The sequence below is a fragment of the Chaetodon trifascialis genome, chromosome 1 (assembly GCF_039877785.1).
Source record: "Chaetodon trifascialis isolate fChaTrf1 chromosome 1, fChaTrf1.hap1, whole genome shotgun sequence".
Classification (NCBI taxonomy): Eukaryota; Metazoa; Chordata; class Actinopteri; order Chaetodontiformes; family Chaetodontidae; genus Chaetodon; species Chaetodon trifascialis.
Window position 1 is genome coordinate 2,544,515 of NC_092056.1, and position 18,338 is coordinate 2,562,852.

General features: G+C 51.2%; 2 protein-coding genes across 6 annotated transcripts; one reads left to right on the forward strand and one right to left on the reverse strand.

Moving 5' to 3' along the window:
• Nucleotides 1–11,365, forward strand: LOC139328564 (TP53-binding protein 1-like). 5 transcript variants are annotated; one of them, XM_070958352.1, is made up of 25 exons: nt 1–81; nt 178–312; nt 907–961; nt 1,053–1,222; nt 1,402–1,528; nt 1,624–1,718; nt 1,800–1,984; nt 2,414–3,530; nt 3,952–4,068; nt 4,150–4,341; nt 4,459–4,525; nt 4,640–4,714; nt 5,400–5,673; nt 6,220–6,288; nt 6,395–6,547; nt 6,648–6,862; nt 7,148–7,318; nt 8,057–8,451; nt 8,617–8,808; nt 8,922–9,095; nt 9,945–10,133; nt 10,219–10,313; nt 10,426–10,622; nt 10,836–10,972; nt 11,052–11,365. In XM_070958352.1, the coding sequence occupies exons 1-25, from the start codon at nt 36–38 to the stop codon at nt 11,234–11,236; spliced, it is 4,827 nt and encodes a 1,608-aa protein (XP_070814453.1). In that variant the 5' UTR covers nt 1–35; the 3' UTR covers nt 11,237–11,365. The 5 variants fall into 5 exon arrangements, with proteins under 5 accessions (XP_070814453.1, XP_070814461.1, XP_070814471.1 ...); XM_070958360.1 differs by having other exon boundaries at nt 4,643–4,714; XM_070958370.1 differs by having other exon boundaries at nt 910–961.
• On the reverse strand, nt 11,357–18,266 carry tubgcp4 (tubulin gamma complex component 4). Its single transcript, XM_070958403.1, has 18 exons — nt 18,101–18,266; nt 17,171–17,299; nt 16,774–16,896; nt 16,640–16,693; nt 16,449–16,505; nt 15,741–15,820; nt 15,264–15,465; nt 15,004–15,169; nt 14,800–14,924; nt 14,630–14,680; nt 14,450–14,555; nt 14,031–14,138; nt 13,105–13,249; nt 12,823–13,000; nt 12,539–12,673; nt 12,351–12,467; nt 12,130–12,269; nt 11,357–11,994 (listed from the first exon to the last, which is right to left on the reverse strand). Exons 1-18 carry the CDS (start codon nt 18,176–18,178, stop codon nt 11,988–11,990), a joined length of 2,001 nt encoding a protein of 666 aa, XP_070814504.1. The 5' UTR covers nt 18,179–18,266; the 3' UTR covers nt 11,357–11,987.
• Between the last annotated feature and the right edge of the window lie 72 nt (nt 18,267–18,338).

An 18,338-nucleotide genomic window follows, 5' to 3' on the forward strand; every position in this document is an offset into this window, starting at 1 on the left:
TCTGTTCGGTCAGGTGTGTCCCGGAGGACGCCGACATGGAGCCTGGAGCTGACTCTACGACACACTGCGTTCAGTCTGAGGGTAGGAGCCCTTCTCGTGTGTTCAGGAAGAGCAGCGCTTTTTCAGAATGACATTTGACCTCATGTGTTTGTAAGTGTAATGACGTCTGTGTTTCAGAGGGAATGTCTCAGTTTGGCTTCCTCGAGCTTTCTCAGAGTCAGGATCTGTGCGGTGAAGCGGTGAACAGTCGGGAGGAAGAAGACGACGAAGACATCGTACCCCAGCCAAACAGCGAGCGACGCCCCATATTAGGTTTTAAGGCATTTATTTCTAGATGTTTTGTTTTCCTTTGTCATTTAGGCCTCTAATGGGCCTCCTTTGAATTGATACAGAGAACATGACTCCATATTTAAAAGGCGGCAGTCAGGCCTGGTACCTGGCTCATTGAAGAAATTTAATTTGAATCGACTGACAGGTGACAAATAAAAGGAAAAGCCTGAACGAATGAGAAACAGCAAGTGAAGATGCTTCTGCGCGCTCATTGGTTTAACGAGTATGAAAATGATGCGAGTCAGACGTTATGGCTGTCAAAGTCACCCTCATGTTAGTCTGTCATTTGTCACTCGTCTGTGGCTCCAGAGCGTCTTGGCTGCGTTTACAGCTGAAGATGCATAGATGAACTGTGCTGAGCTTAAAAAGAGCTTTCATGGCTCACCTTGTGCTCTGCTGCTGAAATGCACACATGCACAGTGTGTGAGTCAGAGCAGAAATAGTCTCCTAATCCCGCTGGATGTGGCTCGACAGCTGACCGTAACAGTTAATTATTTATTATCCGATCAGAGCATTCCTGCTGACATCAAATGGTTTGAAGAGTCAGTCTAACTTACATCTTCTTCTCATCTCCAGCAGAGCAGAAGTTCAGCCTCAGGACTTCAGAGAGTCAGGACAACAAAGCAGTGAGGTACAGCTCCACGTGGTGGTTAAACTCTGCGCTCATGAGCGTTCACATACGGCTCTGCTTTCACCTGCGTTTCCCCTTCCTCCTCCTCCAGATCTGAGGTGAGCTCCAGCAGCTCGCTGGCGTCTCCGGGTCAGTCGGGCAGGCAGCTCAGTGTCCAGGCTCTGCTGCACTCGCAGGGCCCGCAGGCCTCTGCTGAGCGGGACCAGCAGGACTGTGAGATCCTGTCCTCGCAGGAGGATCTGTTTGACACCGACAAGACAGGTAAATGCACGCGTATGCGGCCCACGTGGCCACTTAAAGAGGCTCCACGCTAATTTATTTTATGGCGCTGTAATCACATGGATCCTTTTTGCCCGCCGGCTTCAGAAAAGCACATTCAGAACAGGAAAGTTGGACTGTCTTTTTCTCTGTCTCGCATGTTTCCTGTGGACTCGTCTCAGCTGCCGCAGTAGACAGCACGGTGTCTGAGCCGGAGCAGCAGGGTGACCCCTCCCCGACACCGGCCCGCACCCTGCGACTGCTGCACCTGTCTGGACAGGGAACGCTGGTGCAGGAGAGTCTGTCCCAGTAAGTCACAGTACAGGTTCTAGATAGAGTCCACACACAGTCCAGAGGGCCTCCAAAGGGACCTCATGCTCTGCTCTCTTTGCCTCTTTTTGCAGGAGCTCTGTTGACTACGTTGCCCCCACCCCAGAGAACTTCACCCACACCCCTTTAATTGTCCCCAGCTCACCCACCGGACCAGAGAACGAGCACGGTAAAAGACACGGCCGACTTTGATGACTGGATTTAGAGTGAGAGGCTGGTAAACAGAGCTGAAATTCATTTTCCTGGTCAGGTGCTGATGAGCCGATGGATACTTCACTGCCCCCAGAGGACCGAGCGGGGGAAAAGGAAGAGCCAATGGACACGGAGGCCGCCTCGAAGCCACACCCATCCGCCTCTACTCCCATATCCCAGAATTCTCCTGGTTTCGTGTTAGAGCGAACTCTCTCTTTGCCGTCCCAGCCAGACTTCTCTCATGTATGCACTTTGATTTTTTCCATTTTAATCAATCAGCCTGATGATTTGCTGAGTAGTTTTGTTCGACCGACACTCAGAAACCCAAAGACGTGCAGTTAACGCACTGAGCTGCACAAAGAGAAGATTTGACTCAATCAGTGATGAATTGGTTTTGTTTCTGTTCAGCTAATTGCCTCATCGACTTATTCTTTCAGCACTGATCTGTTCATTTCTGTCCTGCTTCATTGTTTTTGGTTGGGACAACAGTTTCAGTGATTGGTAATATTTCAAGTCATTTATGAAACAAAAGCTCTGGACGCTCGCTGGTTAGAGCTTCTGAAAATATCGTCTGTATGTGGATTTTGGAGTGTCGGTCCTTTTAATGTTCTTTGGCGCGTGATGAATCAGTTAATCACAGTCTTCTCTGTGTGTCTTTCTCCGTTTCCTCAGGACGTGTTTGTCCCCACGCAGAGCCAGGAGGCTCCTCAGCAGTCGGACCAGAAGACGGCGTCGCCGCCTCCCGATGCACCGTCTCAGCATGCGGAGTCGGCTCCTCTCGCTTTGCCTTTGCAGCTCTCTGAGGACACCGAGAGCTGCCCCCCTCCTCAGCAGCAACATGCTGAGGAGGACAGCCAGGCCACGCAGATAGAGGAGCTGGAGGAGCCGCCCGGCGTCGACACCAGCGACGCCGTGATTTCACGCTGCGATCGGAGGGCCGACAGCAACGGCATCCCGGCGGAGTCGCACATTGCCACCAGCTCTAAAGCCTCCACCTCTGCTGAGTCACCGAAGCATCGCAGCGAACGTGCCAAGAACGAGCAGTCCGAGTCCAATCTGTCTCAAAAGTGTGCCGCGCACCAAAAGACGTCTTTGAATGTACCACATGTGAATGTAAAACACAGAAGTGACGGCAAAGAGGCGAGCGCTGCCGACCAGGTGACCTGCTCTCAGGCCAACTTTGACTCAGCTGACCTGACGGTTAACAGCTGCGTGCAGGAGACGCCTTCGGACACCACGCCCTGCAGTTTGTCCTCGCAGTCTATGGTTCGTCAGCCGTCCGCTGTGGACCTGAGAGTAGGAGGGACTGCGAACAGTCAGTCTGTCCAATCGCTGTCACAGACGTGTGGAAACGTCAGTAACAGTCAGCCAGTCAAAGACGTGATGGAGGAGTGTGAGCAGGGTGAAGCAGCAGAGGAGGAGGTGCTGATGGAGGAGGGGGAGGAGAGCACGGTGGGAGGCGGGGCTTCAGGATTGGCTCTGGCTCTGTCTCAGAGCCAGCTGCTGTCTCCTGAGCCCATGGAGGAGGACAGCGAAGACAGAGCAGAGGACAGCGTCATCGTCATCACGGACAGCGAGAGAGACTCCCAGATTCCTCGCAAAGATGTGACGCTGCAGTCAAAGACCAGCAGCTCCCAGCCAATCAGAGGGACCGTCTCCACCAACGGCCACGAGTCCCAGGCTCAGGTGAAGACGGTGCACACGGCTTCTGATAGGCTCTCCCAGACTGAGAGGGCGGGGCCTGGAGCAGAGGGGCACAAGGACAAGAGCCTGAGTGACAGCTCAGGGGGTAAGCAGTCAACGTGCATCAGTTTGTTAGAAGCAGGGGTTCAACCCGAGGGCCGGGGCCCCTGCAGGGAGTCAGGAGGTGAGTCTAGTGGGTCCAGATGTGAAGTACTCAGCTGTGTCCTTTCAGGCCTTGAAACCTGATTGGACAATTGGACAAAGCTGCGTCCTGTCGTGTGTTTCTGTGTGTTTGTGTTTTGTGGATTTCTGGAGCTTTTTGTTTTTGACATAATAAGTCCGACTCGGCCTTGAATGCTGTGGATTGCAGGGATTCAGGCTTGTTTTGGTCTGCAGCCTCTTTAGAGGTGGAGGGTTCAGGTGACAGGTGGTGCTCAGGTGTCAGACACTCGAGGATTTTCAGCTTTGACAGGAAACGTTCTCTGAAAAAGATCTTTTCTGATTCCATTTCTGCTTTTCTACAACAGAGATTTCTTTCCACTTCACGCTTCCGAAAGAAGGGGAGCTGATTGGTCCTGTTGTGGGTGCCACGCCCCCTCTAATCAACCAGCTGAAGCAGACTTTGAGACACAGCACTCCCATTGGTGGGTTCACGTTCACCTGTCTGCTGGACGTCAAACACGAGCTGATGCTGAGCTTCGTCTGTGGTTTTCTTTTTCCTCCAGAGATCACTTCCTTTTCTGAGAAGTCGGACGTGGTGGGCGATGTCTCTGCGGACGTGGCCATGGCAGCCAGCGACATCGTGTCGGGCGACAGCGGTGAGGACGCGGCGGAGAAGGCGGGCGGGAAGCTGAGTCTGAGGATGAAGCTGGTGACGCCTGTGGAAGAGGGCAGCTCGGAGCGCTTCAGCCTGCAGAGTGAGCGCTGCGCCTCCCTCACGCTTTCATGTGCATCCTGTCAGGAGTTACAGGATGGCGTTCATGGCGGCGCTGCGTGTACTCATCACCCGCTCAGTAACGCATTTCTTTCTCCAGAGCCAGCGCTATCAGAAGAGGACGGAGGCGGGGTCAAGGTTACCGCCGTTGCCAAGGCTGTCAACAGGTAACCTATTTCCAAAGGTGTTCAGCTGTCACGTGATCTGGTTCAGCCGTCAGAGGTGTGGGCGATGATTTAAGGTCCGGCTGATGAGACGTGCACCCATGTTTTATGTCCCAGCAGCCCGTCGGTGTTCAGTCGGGTCAGGCAGGTGCACAGACAGCAGGATGCAGAGGAGGACACCGCACCTGTCAGGTGAGCCACAGCGCGGGATCTCATGTGTGTAACGCTAAATGAGTTTCACTGTGGCGACCGTAGATCTGCAGGAAGCTGCATTAACAAGGCGGTGGTGAAAGGCCAGAATGTCTCACACACACACACACACGGACGCACACACACACACTGATTGCACAGGGAGAGGCCTGCTGGTGCTCCACTTCTGTGAGCTTTCAGTTCAGATTTGTGACGTCCTGTGTAGGATTTGGAAAGCGCTGACTCTGCTGAACGGCTCGTACAGTTCGGAGTTTGAACTTTCCTCTCGTGCACGTTCAGTCGAGATCGGCGCCATCCGACCTGCAGAAGCCTCACATGTCCGTTTGACCCAGGAAGCGTGAATAGCGTTCCCCTGTTGTAATGTATTTTAGTAGACAGAAATAGGACTTTGGCTACTGATCTGTGCGTGTGTGTGTGCGCGTGTGTGTGAGAGAGACCTACTTTGTAAGCCTGGCGGTGGGACGATGGTTATTTTCTGCATGCTCTCTGGGGACAGGAGGAGCGGTGAGGTGCGGTTTTGTCCTCCTCTCAGTGAGGTCGTTTTACAAAATGTCTGCAGCTGGATTCTCATTCGTCCACTTGTCTCCTGCAGTAAACAGCTTGGAGACTCTGCTGTTGAAGGTGTGTCCTGACAGTGATGTTATTGTGCCCTTTAACGTCTTTGCAGAGGGGAGCTGTTCGCCTCCCCGCAGAGGAGCTCCCAGGCGTCCTCGCTGGGATGCAACAGCCTCCTCAACAGCCAGCCAGACACGCCACAACAGGAAGTGCTGGCAGCAGCGCAGGAGACCCCGAAGGACGCACCCGGCCCCGCCGAGCAGGCTGAGGACAGGCGAGGGCCGCCCGGAGCCCCGGAGCCGTCCAGCCCGGTCAGGACAGACGCCGCACAGAGGGTCTCCCAGCAGACCTTTGACAGCATCATCACCTCCAGCCCGTCCAACAAGGTTCGTCAGTTATTGTGTGGAGGGTTACGAGGTTACTGAGCGTGGTTATTATGTCATAACATAATATGTTATGACGTCTCTATTCAGTACTTCTCTGTTCAGACTCAGTGAAAGACTCGCACACGTACTGAGAACACAAAAATCTGAGTTTACTGAAGAAAATGGGACAAATGGACGACTTCACAGAGACACCAGAGCCGTGATGAGTTGTATCGAAATGAAAGTATGTCACTGACAAGGCTTTCAGGTTTATTGTGCAGGGGAGTTGAATATCGAGGCTGATAAACACGAAACATAATGACTTCATTCGTTTTCAGATTGAGAATACAGCCTGCTTCTTACATTGTCTGATCCTGAAGACGCTCAGCTGATTTTTGAGTTTTAATGAGGCTTTAAAAATCCCTTTGGAAACATCCGCTGTACTGTTCACGCTGAGGTTTTGCTCTTTTTAACGGTTGTTGTTGGGACGCGTGAGCGCTGGCTGGCTGTTCAGGTGTCCTCACACATGTCATGGTGGTGTTGATCGCTCTGTCCTGTGTGTCTCAGCTCCGTCAGCGGACAGTCTCCCAGCAGACCAGCTTCGATGCGCCGGGGCTGCGCTCGCCAGCCGGCAGGGTACGCAGACTCAGCTGCATGCGGAGAAGGAAAATTCTGCTGGTGTGTGTGAGTGTGTGTGAGTGTGAGTATCGTCCAGCTGACGCTCCTGCGCTCTGTCTTAAAGGGGGAGCGAGAGTCTCCGTCCTACAGGAGAGCCACGGGCCCCTACCACCGCAGACACGTGCGCACCATCCAGGAAGTGAGGACCACCATCACGCGGATCATCACGGACGTGTACTACGAGGGCGGCAAAGAGGTGGAGCGCAAAGTCTCCGAGGTACAGGCACAAATTCAGTGAATGTCAGCGCCACCTCTGGACGTGTTTAAGGTGTTGAAACTTAAAAATGATCGTCGCTGCTCTTTGTTGACGCCACCAGGAGAGCGAGGAGCCCGTGGTGGAGTGCCAGGTGTTGGACAGCGACATCTCTCCGTGCCGCACTGGCAGCAGCTCCGTGACCTCTGGCGACCTGGCTGACATCAGCTCTCTGTCGTCCAAAGCCTCCAGCCTGCAGCACAGCTCCGGAGGAACCAGCAGCAGCCTCGGCAGGCCGGACTTCGTCATGCCGCCCAGCAGAGGCGCCAGATCCATCAGGTACTGCCGCCGCCTCCACGCCGCCAATCAAGCTGTCGCGTTGTCCTCGCTCCTGTCAGTGAGGTGTCTCTGCTGTGTGTCTGGACTCGCTGCATGCTGTCACTCCTTCACCTTCTTTGACTTTCTAACCCTCTGATGTCTCAGTGACTCACTGATCCAGCAGGCACCGGTCTGGGGCCGCCAGACAGCCCTCGTTCCGCGGGGCGCCGTCGATTTTGAAAGCGGCCCCAGATCAGTGCCTGTGCCACCTGACCGGCTCCGTTCGTCCCCTCTGTGTGTCTGCAGTCCCAGGAGGGGAGGCGGGCAGCAACAGAGGGGTCACAGGGGTCACAGGGCGGGGTCAGTGGTCACAATGGACAGAGGCTACGGCACCCTGGGGCCCCGAGCCTTCGTCCCGCTGAATCCCAGAGGAAGGACTAGAAGGGGCCGGCCCCCGTCCCGCTCCTCCCTGTCCAGGTGAGTCCTCTCTGAGGACGACGACGAGGAAAGGCAAACAGCATGAAGCAGCACCGCCTACACCACCTGCACCGCCACCTAACGACGCCTCACTTTCCTCTTTCCACTAATCCTCTCACTCAGCTGCAACTAATGATTTATGTCAGCAGACATTTGTTTGTTTTGTCAGTTAATTGATTACACACTTTGTTTGTTTGTCAGAAAACAGTGAAAACTATCGATCACCATCAGCGATGTGTGCGATCCGTCGACCAGTCGATTAAACGTCGCGCGTCTCATTTGTCCAAAAAGACGAAACTCATCGTTAGTGATTATTACTGCGCACAGCTTCACACACATCAGCAGCTTTTAAAGCGCAGTTTGATTATTGAAGGAGGAGAGGAGGACGTGTGTGAGCTCGTCACGCTGGAGCGCTAACCTGTCGCTTGATATGAAAGATTATTCAGCGCTTTTCAAGCCAAATCAGAGGAATTCTGTTTTTACGTGGCAGATAAAGATGTTGAAGTTATTTCACTCCTGGTTCTGATGGAGCTGCTGAAGGTACGTTAGGCTCCAGCTCAGGTGCTGCACACTGACCTGATTGGATGTCTTAAGCAGGATGATTCAATTCTGACACATTTCCTCCGATTAAATCTAAAAATACGTGAACAGACGTCGAGGGAAAATGAATTCTGACAGCAGGAAGCCTTTGAATCAGCGTCTGATGTTGCCTGATCAGACTCTGTTTGTCCCTCTAAGGGGAGGCGGCGTCGGCTCACATCAGAGGTTCGGCGCTCACGGCCAGCCGCAGTCCTCCTCAGAGGACGAGCCCTACACCCGCATGCTCCCCCCGCGCCTCCCCATCAGCCCCACAGATGCGGAGCCCAGCCGCTCCGACTCCCTCAGGTCGTCGCCGGAGGAGGCGAGCTCGGCCGGGAGCAGCTTCGTCGGCCTGCGCGTGGTGGCCAAGTGGTCGTCCAACGGCTACTTCTACTCGGGCCGCATCATCAAAGACGCCGGCGAGGGGAGATTCCGCCTGCGCTTCGATGATGGCTACGAGTGCGAGGTGGCGGGGAAGGACATCCTGCTGTGTGATCCCATCCCGCTGGAGACGGAGGTCACCGCTCTGCTGGAGGACGAGTACTTCAGCATAGGTGAGGAAGAGGAGGTGGAGGTCCATCCTACCTCTGAATGAATGCACCCTGAGTGTCTGGACGAGAGGCGATGCTGCATCCGCTGTTCCTCCTCTGAATACTTGTACCGAGTCTCAGAGCGGACGTCCTGCTGATTGTCTGTCTCCTCTCTGTCTGTCTCTGCAGGTGTTGTCCGGGGCCATAAGACCGAGGGACAGGACCTGTTCTACAGTGTGGAGAAGGATGGCCAGAGGCAGTGGTACAACAGGACCGCCGTCATCCTGTCTCTGGAGCAGGGAAACAAGCTGAGGGAGCAGCACAGCCTCGGCCCCTACGAGCCCTCCACCCCGCTGGCCAAGGCCTCGGACATCAGCCTGGGTGAGACGCCGCAGCTGGACCTCTGAGACAAGTCGTCTTCTGAAATGTTTCCAGAAGTCCTTCCCAGATCCTGCGTTCAGTTCATAAAAACCTGGTGTTGACATTCTTCTCAGATAACCTGGTGGAGGGGAAGAGGAGGCGCAGAGGAACCCCCGGGGGCGAGAACACTCCCAACCGCAGCTCCTCCAGCAGCCCCCGGACCCCCGGCCCCTCTGGCAAGAGGAAGCTGATGGCCTCCGAGGACGACAGGACGCCGGCCAAGAGAGGCCGGAGGGGCGCCAGAGCCGGTACGGGGACCCGCTCGGCGAGGCCGTGACGGCGGCTGCTTTTAAACACATGAAGCTCACTTTTTATCAGTTCGTTTTTTCCTTTTTTTGACTTCAAAATGAAGCTTCTGTGTTTTAGTTTTAGACTGTAAACATCATGAATTCTTCTCCAGTCAGTGGATTTTAATGTGGCGTATTTAAGGTTTTAGTCAGCGTCATGTGACTCTGATGGTTTTTAGGAGCTGTTGTTTTAACCTGTCGACATTTGAAATTCTTGTTTTCTGTCATAATTCAGAGGAATCAGTGAAGCGACTCGATGAATCTGTCAGGTGTTCTTATGGACTCAGTACTGTGTGTTTTTTGTATGAATGATATCTGAGACATTTCCACCTTCATCCTGTGGTGTGTGCTCGCCTTCTGTCGCCGCCCGCCGCCCGCCGTCCGCCGCTGAGGCTGATTTGGTAACTAACAACACGCACCAGCATCTCCACGGTGTCGGTCCACAGGTGGAGGGAGGATGATGTGTGTCTGTCTCTGAAGTCACGGGTGGATTTGTGAAGTGTGTTTATGTGAAGCTCTAAAGGTTGGTTCAGCCAGGTTACAGAAACGTACCTTCTCTCTCACCGTACCGCGGGCGGGGTTGAACCTGTCCTCTCTGCATCGTCCTCAGGTCGCAGTCAGCAGCTTTAAAAAGAACAATTTCACAAATCAAAACATCGACTGATGAAACACTGAAACATCAGAGGCGGGATCGACGTGAGAGAGAAAATGTTGTGATTCGGGTGAACAGACCTTTTGAAGTCCCAGCTGTCGTTTATCTGACGCCTGCTGTCGCGTCTGTTCTGCTTTAACGTGCGTGTCCGTCTCCAGCTCAGCGCGTCGGCGTCTGCAACACCTCCGGCAGCGGCACCGACCTCCCCCCTCGGCCTCGCGACGTGGCCGAAACACACGGCCCGCTGCCCCAGAACGCGTCCCTCTTCATGGGCTTCGCCTTCATGCTGACCGCCTCGTCCGAGAGCGACCGGCTGACCAACAAGCTCACCAGCGACGAAGAGGAGGGTGAGCTGGACGAGGACAAAATGAGGACGACCGGCCGGCTTCCTTCAATGGCTGCACTCATTGTTTTCAATTGTTCTTTCTACAGACTACGTGGAGACGGGGCCGTATAACAAAGCCTACACAGAGTCGCAGCTGCAGGCGGGTGGAGGCTTCGTCCTGCCCGACTTCAACGAGGAACAGGTGAGCTCTGGAAACAACACACCTATGAAACCTGGACATGTCCTGGAGAACTTGAGGCTGCAGAATAAAGCAGGTTTGTACTTCATGTTTCTTCTGTTGCTTTCCTCTTCAGTGTAAAGCTGCTTACCAGAGCCTGCTGATTGCAGACCAGCACTGTCGTACACGAAAGTACCTGCTGTGTTTAGCCAGCGGCGTGCCGTGTGTGTCGCACATCTGGGTGCGAGACTGCTGCAAAGACAACAAGCTGCTGAACTACAGGAACTACCTGCTGCCTGCTGGCGTGGGCCCAGATGACGCCATCGTCGAATGGTAAGACGAAGCTTTGTTTGGGTTTGATGGATGGATCTGACAGAGTATCGAGGGTTGTTTCAGCCCTCAAGTCCCAGAGCTGTCCACTGTCTCGAGCGTGACTTTCACTCATCGTTCAGGCACTGAAGTAAAAATACTGCTCTGTACAGTAAACTGAAGTGATTTTGGACGCGCAGCCGTCTTCGGGCCAACAGCTGTTTCCTCTCCGATCAGGCATCCTCGCAGCAGCCCGTTCAAGGCTCTGCGGGTCCTGCTGGTGTTCGAGAAGCCGGTGGAGCTCTGGGCGCAGCTGATCACCATGGGCGGAGGCTCCTCTGTGCGACAGTTCCAGATGGACAAAGACAGTTCAGGTACGGACGCAACCACACGACGTCCAAATGACGTGCGCGGGGACAAATGCTGACGGTTTGTCCTTTCCTCCGTCTGCAGACGTTCCTGCCGGCAAGTATGATGTTGTGGTGACAGACCGTGCCTGTCCGCCATTGGTAAAGACGCATATGACATCACAGGAAGTCCCGCTGGTGTCTCCCGAGTGGCTCATCCAGAGCGTCGTCCTCGGGGAGTGCCTGGGTTTCCACAGCAAGCCTCAGTATCGCCATGACTACTCCTCATAATCCGAGCCCACGTGTGCAGAACGCCGCGTTCAGTGTCCAGCTTCAGTTCTGTTGCATGCCTCTGCTGTATATAACTTTATCCTGTCTGTTTTTATGGGATAATAAACTGTGACCCTTGTTTCATTTTAACACACTTCAGTTTATTTTCTCTACAGCAGGCGGAACATACGAGGTTTTGATATTTACACTTTATACAAGGACATTCAAAGCCACTGACAAAAACTATCATTTTAGCTGAGGGTCTGTGCAGATCGTCTGCTGGACCAAATCCTAAACTTTTTGTATTAGTACTTAAACTCCAAAATATGTCAAAATAAGACCAGAATTACCCTTTAAGTACTTTAGATGAGTAATAGCATATTTTGGGAAATGTGCTTATTCATTTTCTTGCAAAGAGTTAGGAGACCGTTGTTAGCGCTTAGCTTAGCACAAAGAGCCTGGCTGTGGCTCTGATGCACTGACCTGACACATCTGATGTTTATATTAAATGTTTTGCTGGAGTTTTGACCTCTGTAGCTTCATGTTTCACAGACAGATCGAACACTCTGCAAGAGAAATGTTCAACTATTCCCTTAATTAAATACATGAACAGTCCTTGAACCAGGCTTGAATTAGTCTGATCCCAAAAACCTGTCTGCATGGGAAGACGGCGTGAGAGATGAGCGAGGAGAATGACCCTTTAAAGACCGACAGGACAGAGGACTGATGGGTGTTTGGCAGAGATGGATCCAGATCTTCATCCTCCGAGCTCTTAAACACTGAAATGAAAGAAATTAAATTTTTTGGATTAACCTTTTGATTCTAAATTCTAACCGATGTCTCATGTCGGTGTCGTGGATTCTCTGCACCTGAACATTTTACCCGATGAGATTCATTTTTAGACGTTGGCCTACCTGCCCAGGGTCCCTCCAGCCTGCGTGTAGTATTTGTTGTAGTCCAGTCGCAGTAACAGCTGAGCCAGATCCGAGTTAATCTGATGGTTCCTCACGCTCGACAGGATTTTAAACAGTAAGGACGACTGCCGCCTGAAGCCCTGAAATATGAACGTGGCGCCATTACGAAACACATCTTTACATTTTCCAGCATCAGACAAACAGGAGGTCAGCGAACGCACCTTGACCAGGATGTCCAGCTGAGCGGTCCCCCGCTCGTCCAGCGACGCCACGCTCTGACTGACCAGCGAGCAGAAGTTCTGGCACAGCTCGAGGATCTCGTTCAGGCAGTGGAACACCTGAGGACGGAAGCGTTTACTAAGCAGACGGTCGGTGAGGCTCACACGTCGTAAGGCTGAGTTATTCATACCGGCTTGAGCAGGATGAAGGACTGGGCGAGCAGGTTGCTGAGGAAGTGGTCGTGGGCCAGTCGGATGCTCTCAAAGTCTCTGGTGGAGTTGATCTGCTGAAGCAGCTGAGAGAACTGAGACTCCAGTACGTCCACCTGGAGACAAAAGACAGGAAAAGGCCTCAGCATCGCTCAGCTGCCATCGCACAAATCACAAATCGCAGCCAGACGCATAAGAAACTGAATACACACAAAGCTAAATACTCACACACACTTTCCACGTGCCTCTTCCGTTGTGTCATTACCTGTAAGTAATACTGCAGGTTGTCGATCAGGAAGGCCATGTGGTTGCGGAGCCTCCACTTCACAGCGTCTGTCTGGCTGGACTTCAGGTGTTTCCTCTGCATCTGCAGAGCCCAGCAGTGCTGCAGCTGCGACTGCACCCGCCGCACACTCAGCAGGTACCTGAACACAACGTTGTACCTGAACACAGAGAAGAGGAGGAAACAGGAGGAGAGGATGCTCACCGGCTGCGCTGAACGCACCACTGAATAAATGCTTCGATAAGGAGCTGAACGAGAACGCACTTCTCCAACACAGCCGGAGTGAAGAGGATGTGCAGCGGCCACTGAACCTTGTAGGTGAGACCCAGAGCCGCCCAGCCCGTGGGCGGGACCTCGCGAGGGGAGGAGTCTTGCGGAGGAGTGGCTCCATCTCTGGGGCCCGTCGCCTCTGAGAAGACCAATAAGCAACAGTTGCTTATAAAGAATTCACTGATGTGTACGGCGTCGACACAGCGGGCAGAATTCAACTTCATTAAACTTCCAGTTATGTGCTTTACAGAAGACATCGAGTTTTTAAATTAACTAGAAATACAGCCAGTGACGCACACAAAGTGCAGACAAGCAGGAAGAGCCGTTACAACTCAACCATCTGCTGGAGCTCCGCAAACACACACCGAACTGGCCTCCTCATGCACTGCAGCAGGGAGGTGGAACATACCACTCTGACAGGGGTGCAGCGGAGAAGTCCAAGCAGTACTGGACTTTTTAACAAAAACAATCTGCACCGTGATTGAGATCCGCTCCAGAATTTACTGGCTTGTTCCTTGGTCCAGTTTCATGAAAATCGGGCCTGTAGTTTCTCTGCAATCCTGCCGACAAACCGGACTGAAAACACTGATAATGCTCTGCACTGATAATCAGTAGCTTAGTCCATAAACTGCCCACCACAAGTCTAAGGTGACATCTACAGGCTGTGTTTTGTCTGAATAAAAGTGCAAAATAAAAAACAAAATGAAAGATATCTGAATTTCTAAAGACACACCAGAGAGAAGCAGCAAATCCTCAAGTTTCAGAAGCTGTAATGATTGTTTCAGCAGCAGTCAGATTTGGTTTGGAGGGTGTTTAGTGAATGATGATGATGGGTCCACGTGCCTCTGACAGGGCTGCTCTATGAACTGTGTGACTGTTCAGTTACAGCATACAACCACAGGATGGTGCTAAAGCTTTACCTTTGCTGTCTTTGCCCTGGTAGTCGACCGTGAGGTGCAGCAGAGGCAGCAGGTTGTCGTCGTCCAGCAGCACCTTATGAGCCGCCTGCTGAAAGGCCACGTTTACATCTGCGGAGCGGAAAACACACGGCAGTGAAACACGTGGAGGTCTTATCACAGCGGCCACTGCACGCAGTCAATGAGCTCTGAATGTAAGGAGGCAGCTGGATCTCTACATGCAACGCGTGCATTTGTGCCAAACCTCAGACCAATCAAAGGCAGCTATGGGCGTCAGCTGCTAAATAGGTTAGCATAGATGCTACACTAAAGAGTATTTCTTCATTGAAAGAAGAGCAAAGAGTGCCACTGAAGCAGCAGGAGTCCTTCTACAACATCATATTGTTTGTCGATCTGATTGGCTGAACTAAATTGAAGTTTACCGTGCTCAGTGACGGCTGTTGGAGGCGTCTTCAACATGTGCTGTGCAAGGTCAATAAAAACCTGGTAGAGCTCGCCGCGACCCAGCAGGTAGAAGTCTTTAATAATCTGGAAGAGAAGACAACATCAGCACTTTTCGCTAAGCACCGATTTTTTTATCCAGAATCAGAGTGAACCCAAACCTTGAGCTGCTCGAGCAGATCTGACTCCTCCACCATCAACGTCCAGAGATGCTGCAGGACAGACAGAAAGACGGCGACCCTTTGATTTTGTCACATGGAGCGAACTGGTAACTCACACTGAACGTCATTCAGCTGAGAAATGAAAGTGATGCAGCGCCGTGTGAGCTCACCTCTGCCACTGTGCTCCTGATGCGATCAATCAAATTCTCAAAATCCACCAGGCTGAAAAGAGGCTGCTGCTTGAGTCTGTGCAGCTCTGCAGCAAACAAGTCCTCCTGGTGCTTCAGGATGGAGCCTGAAACCAACAAAGCAATGATGTGTGGTGTTCTCTCACTGACATTAAGACAAACGTACGCTGCTACAAAATGCACTACCGGCTCTCGATGGGCTGTGGTTGTGGTTTTCAAACATCTGGACGGATTCTCCGACGAAGAGGATCTTCTCGGCCACTCTGATGGGAATGTAAGAGGGCAGCATCTCTGTTCGCAGGGAGAACTGCTGCAGAGACGGAGCCAACATGTTCTCCTCCTCGATCAGCCTCTGCAGCGAACACAGCAGCACATCATGAAGCCTCCTGAAAGCACGCAGCGGACTCTGCTCCAGTGTCAGACGTGTGTCAGACTGCAGCTCTCACCAGATCCTGCAGTTCTCTGAGCTGCTTCCCGCTCAGGCCTCCCAGCCCCAGGTCCTCCTCCTCCTCCTCCTGGTTGGCAGCAGCTCCTCCTGCACTGGGCCCCTGCTTCACGAAAAACTCCTCACTTTGGTCCAGCAGCAACCCGTGAAGCATCCAAGCTGCAAGCTGCTTGTACATGACACCGTGGCACACAGCCAGAATCCTGCAGGATGCATTAAAAAACACACAATGCAAGTCTTAACGTGACAAATCAAATGTTCAAAGTATATTCACTAAAAGCTGAAAAGATCAAACATCCAGTGGTAAACAGCCATGATGATCTTAACATATCCACAGTGATGGAGAGATAACATATGTCTCAAATGGAAAACATTAAAATTATTACTGAACGTCTTTCATCCAAACATCTACTGAAACAGCGTTTCTTTGTGTTTCTAAATCAATTACACATCACAGGAGAACATGAAGCGGACTTACTTTTCTAAGGCCATGCGAACAGGAGGAAGCCCCCCACAGCTGTGCTTGTAGACCGTCTCCAGGATCTGACAGCCGTGGATCTGCACATCACACACAAGACAAACAGAACGGTCACTTCTGTTCTCCAGGCGTTAGTCTGGATCAGCAGATCCGGTTTTCCAGATGTTTTCTTCAAGGAGGGCGACAGCGCTGCCTCAGCTGGTGCGTCATGTTTAGGTCAGGCTGTTTATTTATTGTGTTTATATTAAATGCACTGAAAGAAAGAAACAACACGTGACTCAGTGTGTGTTTCTGTCAACTGCCTCCATGCAAACAGAGTAAAGAGTCAGAATCAATCCAGCATCAGTGACTGACACATCATGGCCAGTGATGCTTCCACCTGCAAACAAATGCGTGTTTTCTCTCAGTTTTTAACAAAATCATCTGGTCTCCACAGATACAGTATCTTGTTGTGTTTTTAAATCAGCTGCTGTGGTGATTAAGAGTGATGACGTGCAAAAAGCTCTGCTTTGTACTTCATCGAGAGATGCTGCAGCTCCAGACGACCCTGACATCTTTTCTTTATTTTCTGAGGCTCTCTGGTGAAGCCTGTCGTAATGTTTTCCAATTGTACAATTTCTCCTTTCCTAATCATTTGCGACATCGGCAGCACTGTGCTCCACCCTGAGCTTACACTTCCTGGTGACCTCCTTCATAAGCAGCTCTTACCTTCTGTGATTTTATAGTCTCTACCACCACCATCACAGACGGAAACAGCAACTGGAACTTAAAGAACAAGAAGAGTGTTAGACAGACAGATATTTCACTGCAGAGAGACTTTCCACCGTGAGTGTTTTTAGTATATTCTAAATGACAAAAATCTTAAAATGACCTCTTTAGAAGATTCGTCAGTGCTTTACCTGATCAAGCTTATAATTCACGTGCGATATTGTCAGATGTGGATCTCCAAGGAACTGAAACATACACACAGCTTAAATGAGCATCCTGCCACACGCTTCGACTTTCGTTCTTGTTGGCGGAGTCATGATTTTACCTCTTGTTCAAGGTCCAGCAGGGCCTGTCGGTACGGCTGCAGAATAGAGTCCAGGCCTGTGCAGAAAGCCCGCAAGTAAATTCCATGAAGTCCCGTCTGGTTGGGCTGGTTGGTGTGATGCTCCTGAGGAACAAATTGTTGATAGAAATGAATTCATGTAATTAACAGAGAAACTCTGTCTTAGATTGGGATGGGTACGCTACTTTTTAACAAACTGAACGTATTTGTTCCTAAAGCAACACTACAGATGGAGCCAAACATCAACCACAAAAATACAACTTTAGTTTTTTGCTAAGACGACACTGACTGAATGATAAGCGTTCCTAAAAAGGTGACTGAATTTTTTACAAGCTAAATACCTAAAATGTTGTCTAAAGTCTAAAAGCATTGTACTCACTTGTTGATGCACATGGCCGGTGTGTTGTTCTATGAACTCTGTGAAGCGAATGTAATCTGAGCCCAGTTTAGAGAGCCGGTTGAGGACACTGGTCTCACTGGGGTGAAGGAAGGGCAGGTCCTGGGACACCTGTGGGTGAAACAAAGTGCTTCATGTTTGGGTGGCTGCGGCTCGGGAGGTAGAGCTGTTGGTGGTTCGATCCCTGGCCTCAGCAGTCCACATGCTGAAGTATCCTTGGGCAAGATACTGGACCCAAAAACTGCCCCCGATGCTGTGCCATTGGTGTGTGAATTCATGTGTATGTTACTTTGGATAAAAGTGTCTGCAAATGACTAATTGTAATTGTGAAAAGAAACACTGTGTGCCTCTAATACACAAAGGTTTCTGTGGTGCATAAGCCACAACACCTTGTTTCCTCTGACTATAGACCAGTCCAGTTTAGAACATCAGTGTCACCCACTGCACAAGAGAGGCCTGCACATAAAATCAATCGGTTTATCATGCTGTCAATCAACAGTCCTGTTCCCTACAAGCAAAAGGAGCCATTGTTATTATTAAAAAAATGTTTGTTATAAAACTTCATTCTTGAATGCAATGCTTCACTTCAAATGTTTATTCATTTTCATATGGCTCTGGATATTCTGAACAGGAAAATGAGCAATACACTTATACTGAAAGAAGACACTTTGTGAAGCAGAGAAGTGGAACAGAAAGCATTTTTTAGCCCGGGACTGTTTGTGTGATATATGTAGCTACAAATAGCAAACAGAAAATACTGTAAACCAACTTATGCTAACACAAACGGTATAAGTAACGGTAGAGCGCCAGCAAAGATTATGCTAGAATTTCAATATGCCAGGCCTGTAAAAAATTAGCATAACAAAATGTCTTAGCTTACATGTTAACGTTAAATCATTGTTTCGGTTTTACCTGCAAACCTGTTCGTTTGTTCCATGTGAAAATCGTCCCCGGGTATCCACTCAACGCCAGAAGCAGCTCATGAATCATGGTGATTCAAATTAAACTGATTAAAATCGGAAATGCAGCGGTGAGCTTCCATTCATCTCCCAAAACAAACCGCCGCCCGAGTTGTCGCAGGTTGGTTACGTACCAACGCAAAGCATCACGGGATATGAGGCGGTTGCTATCCGGCGGGAAGCTGCGTTCA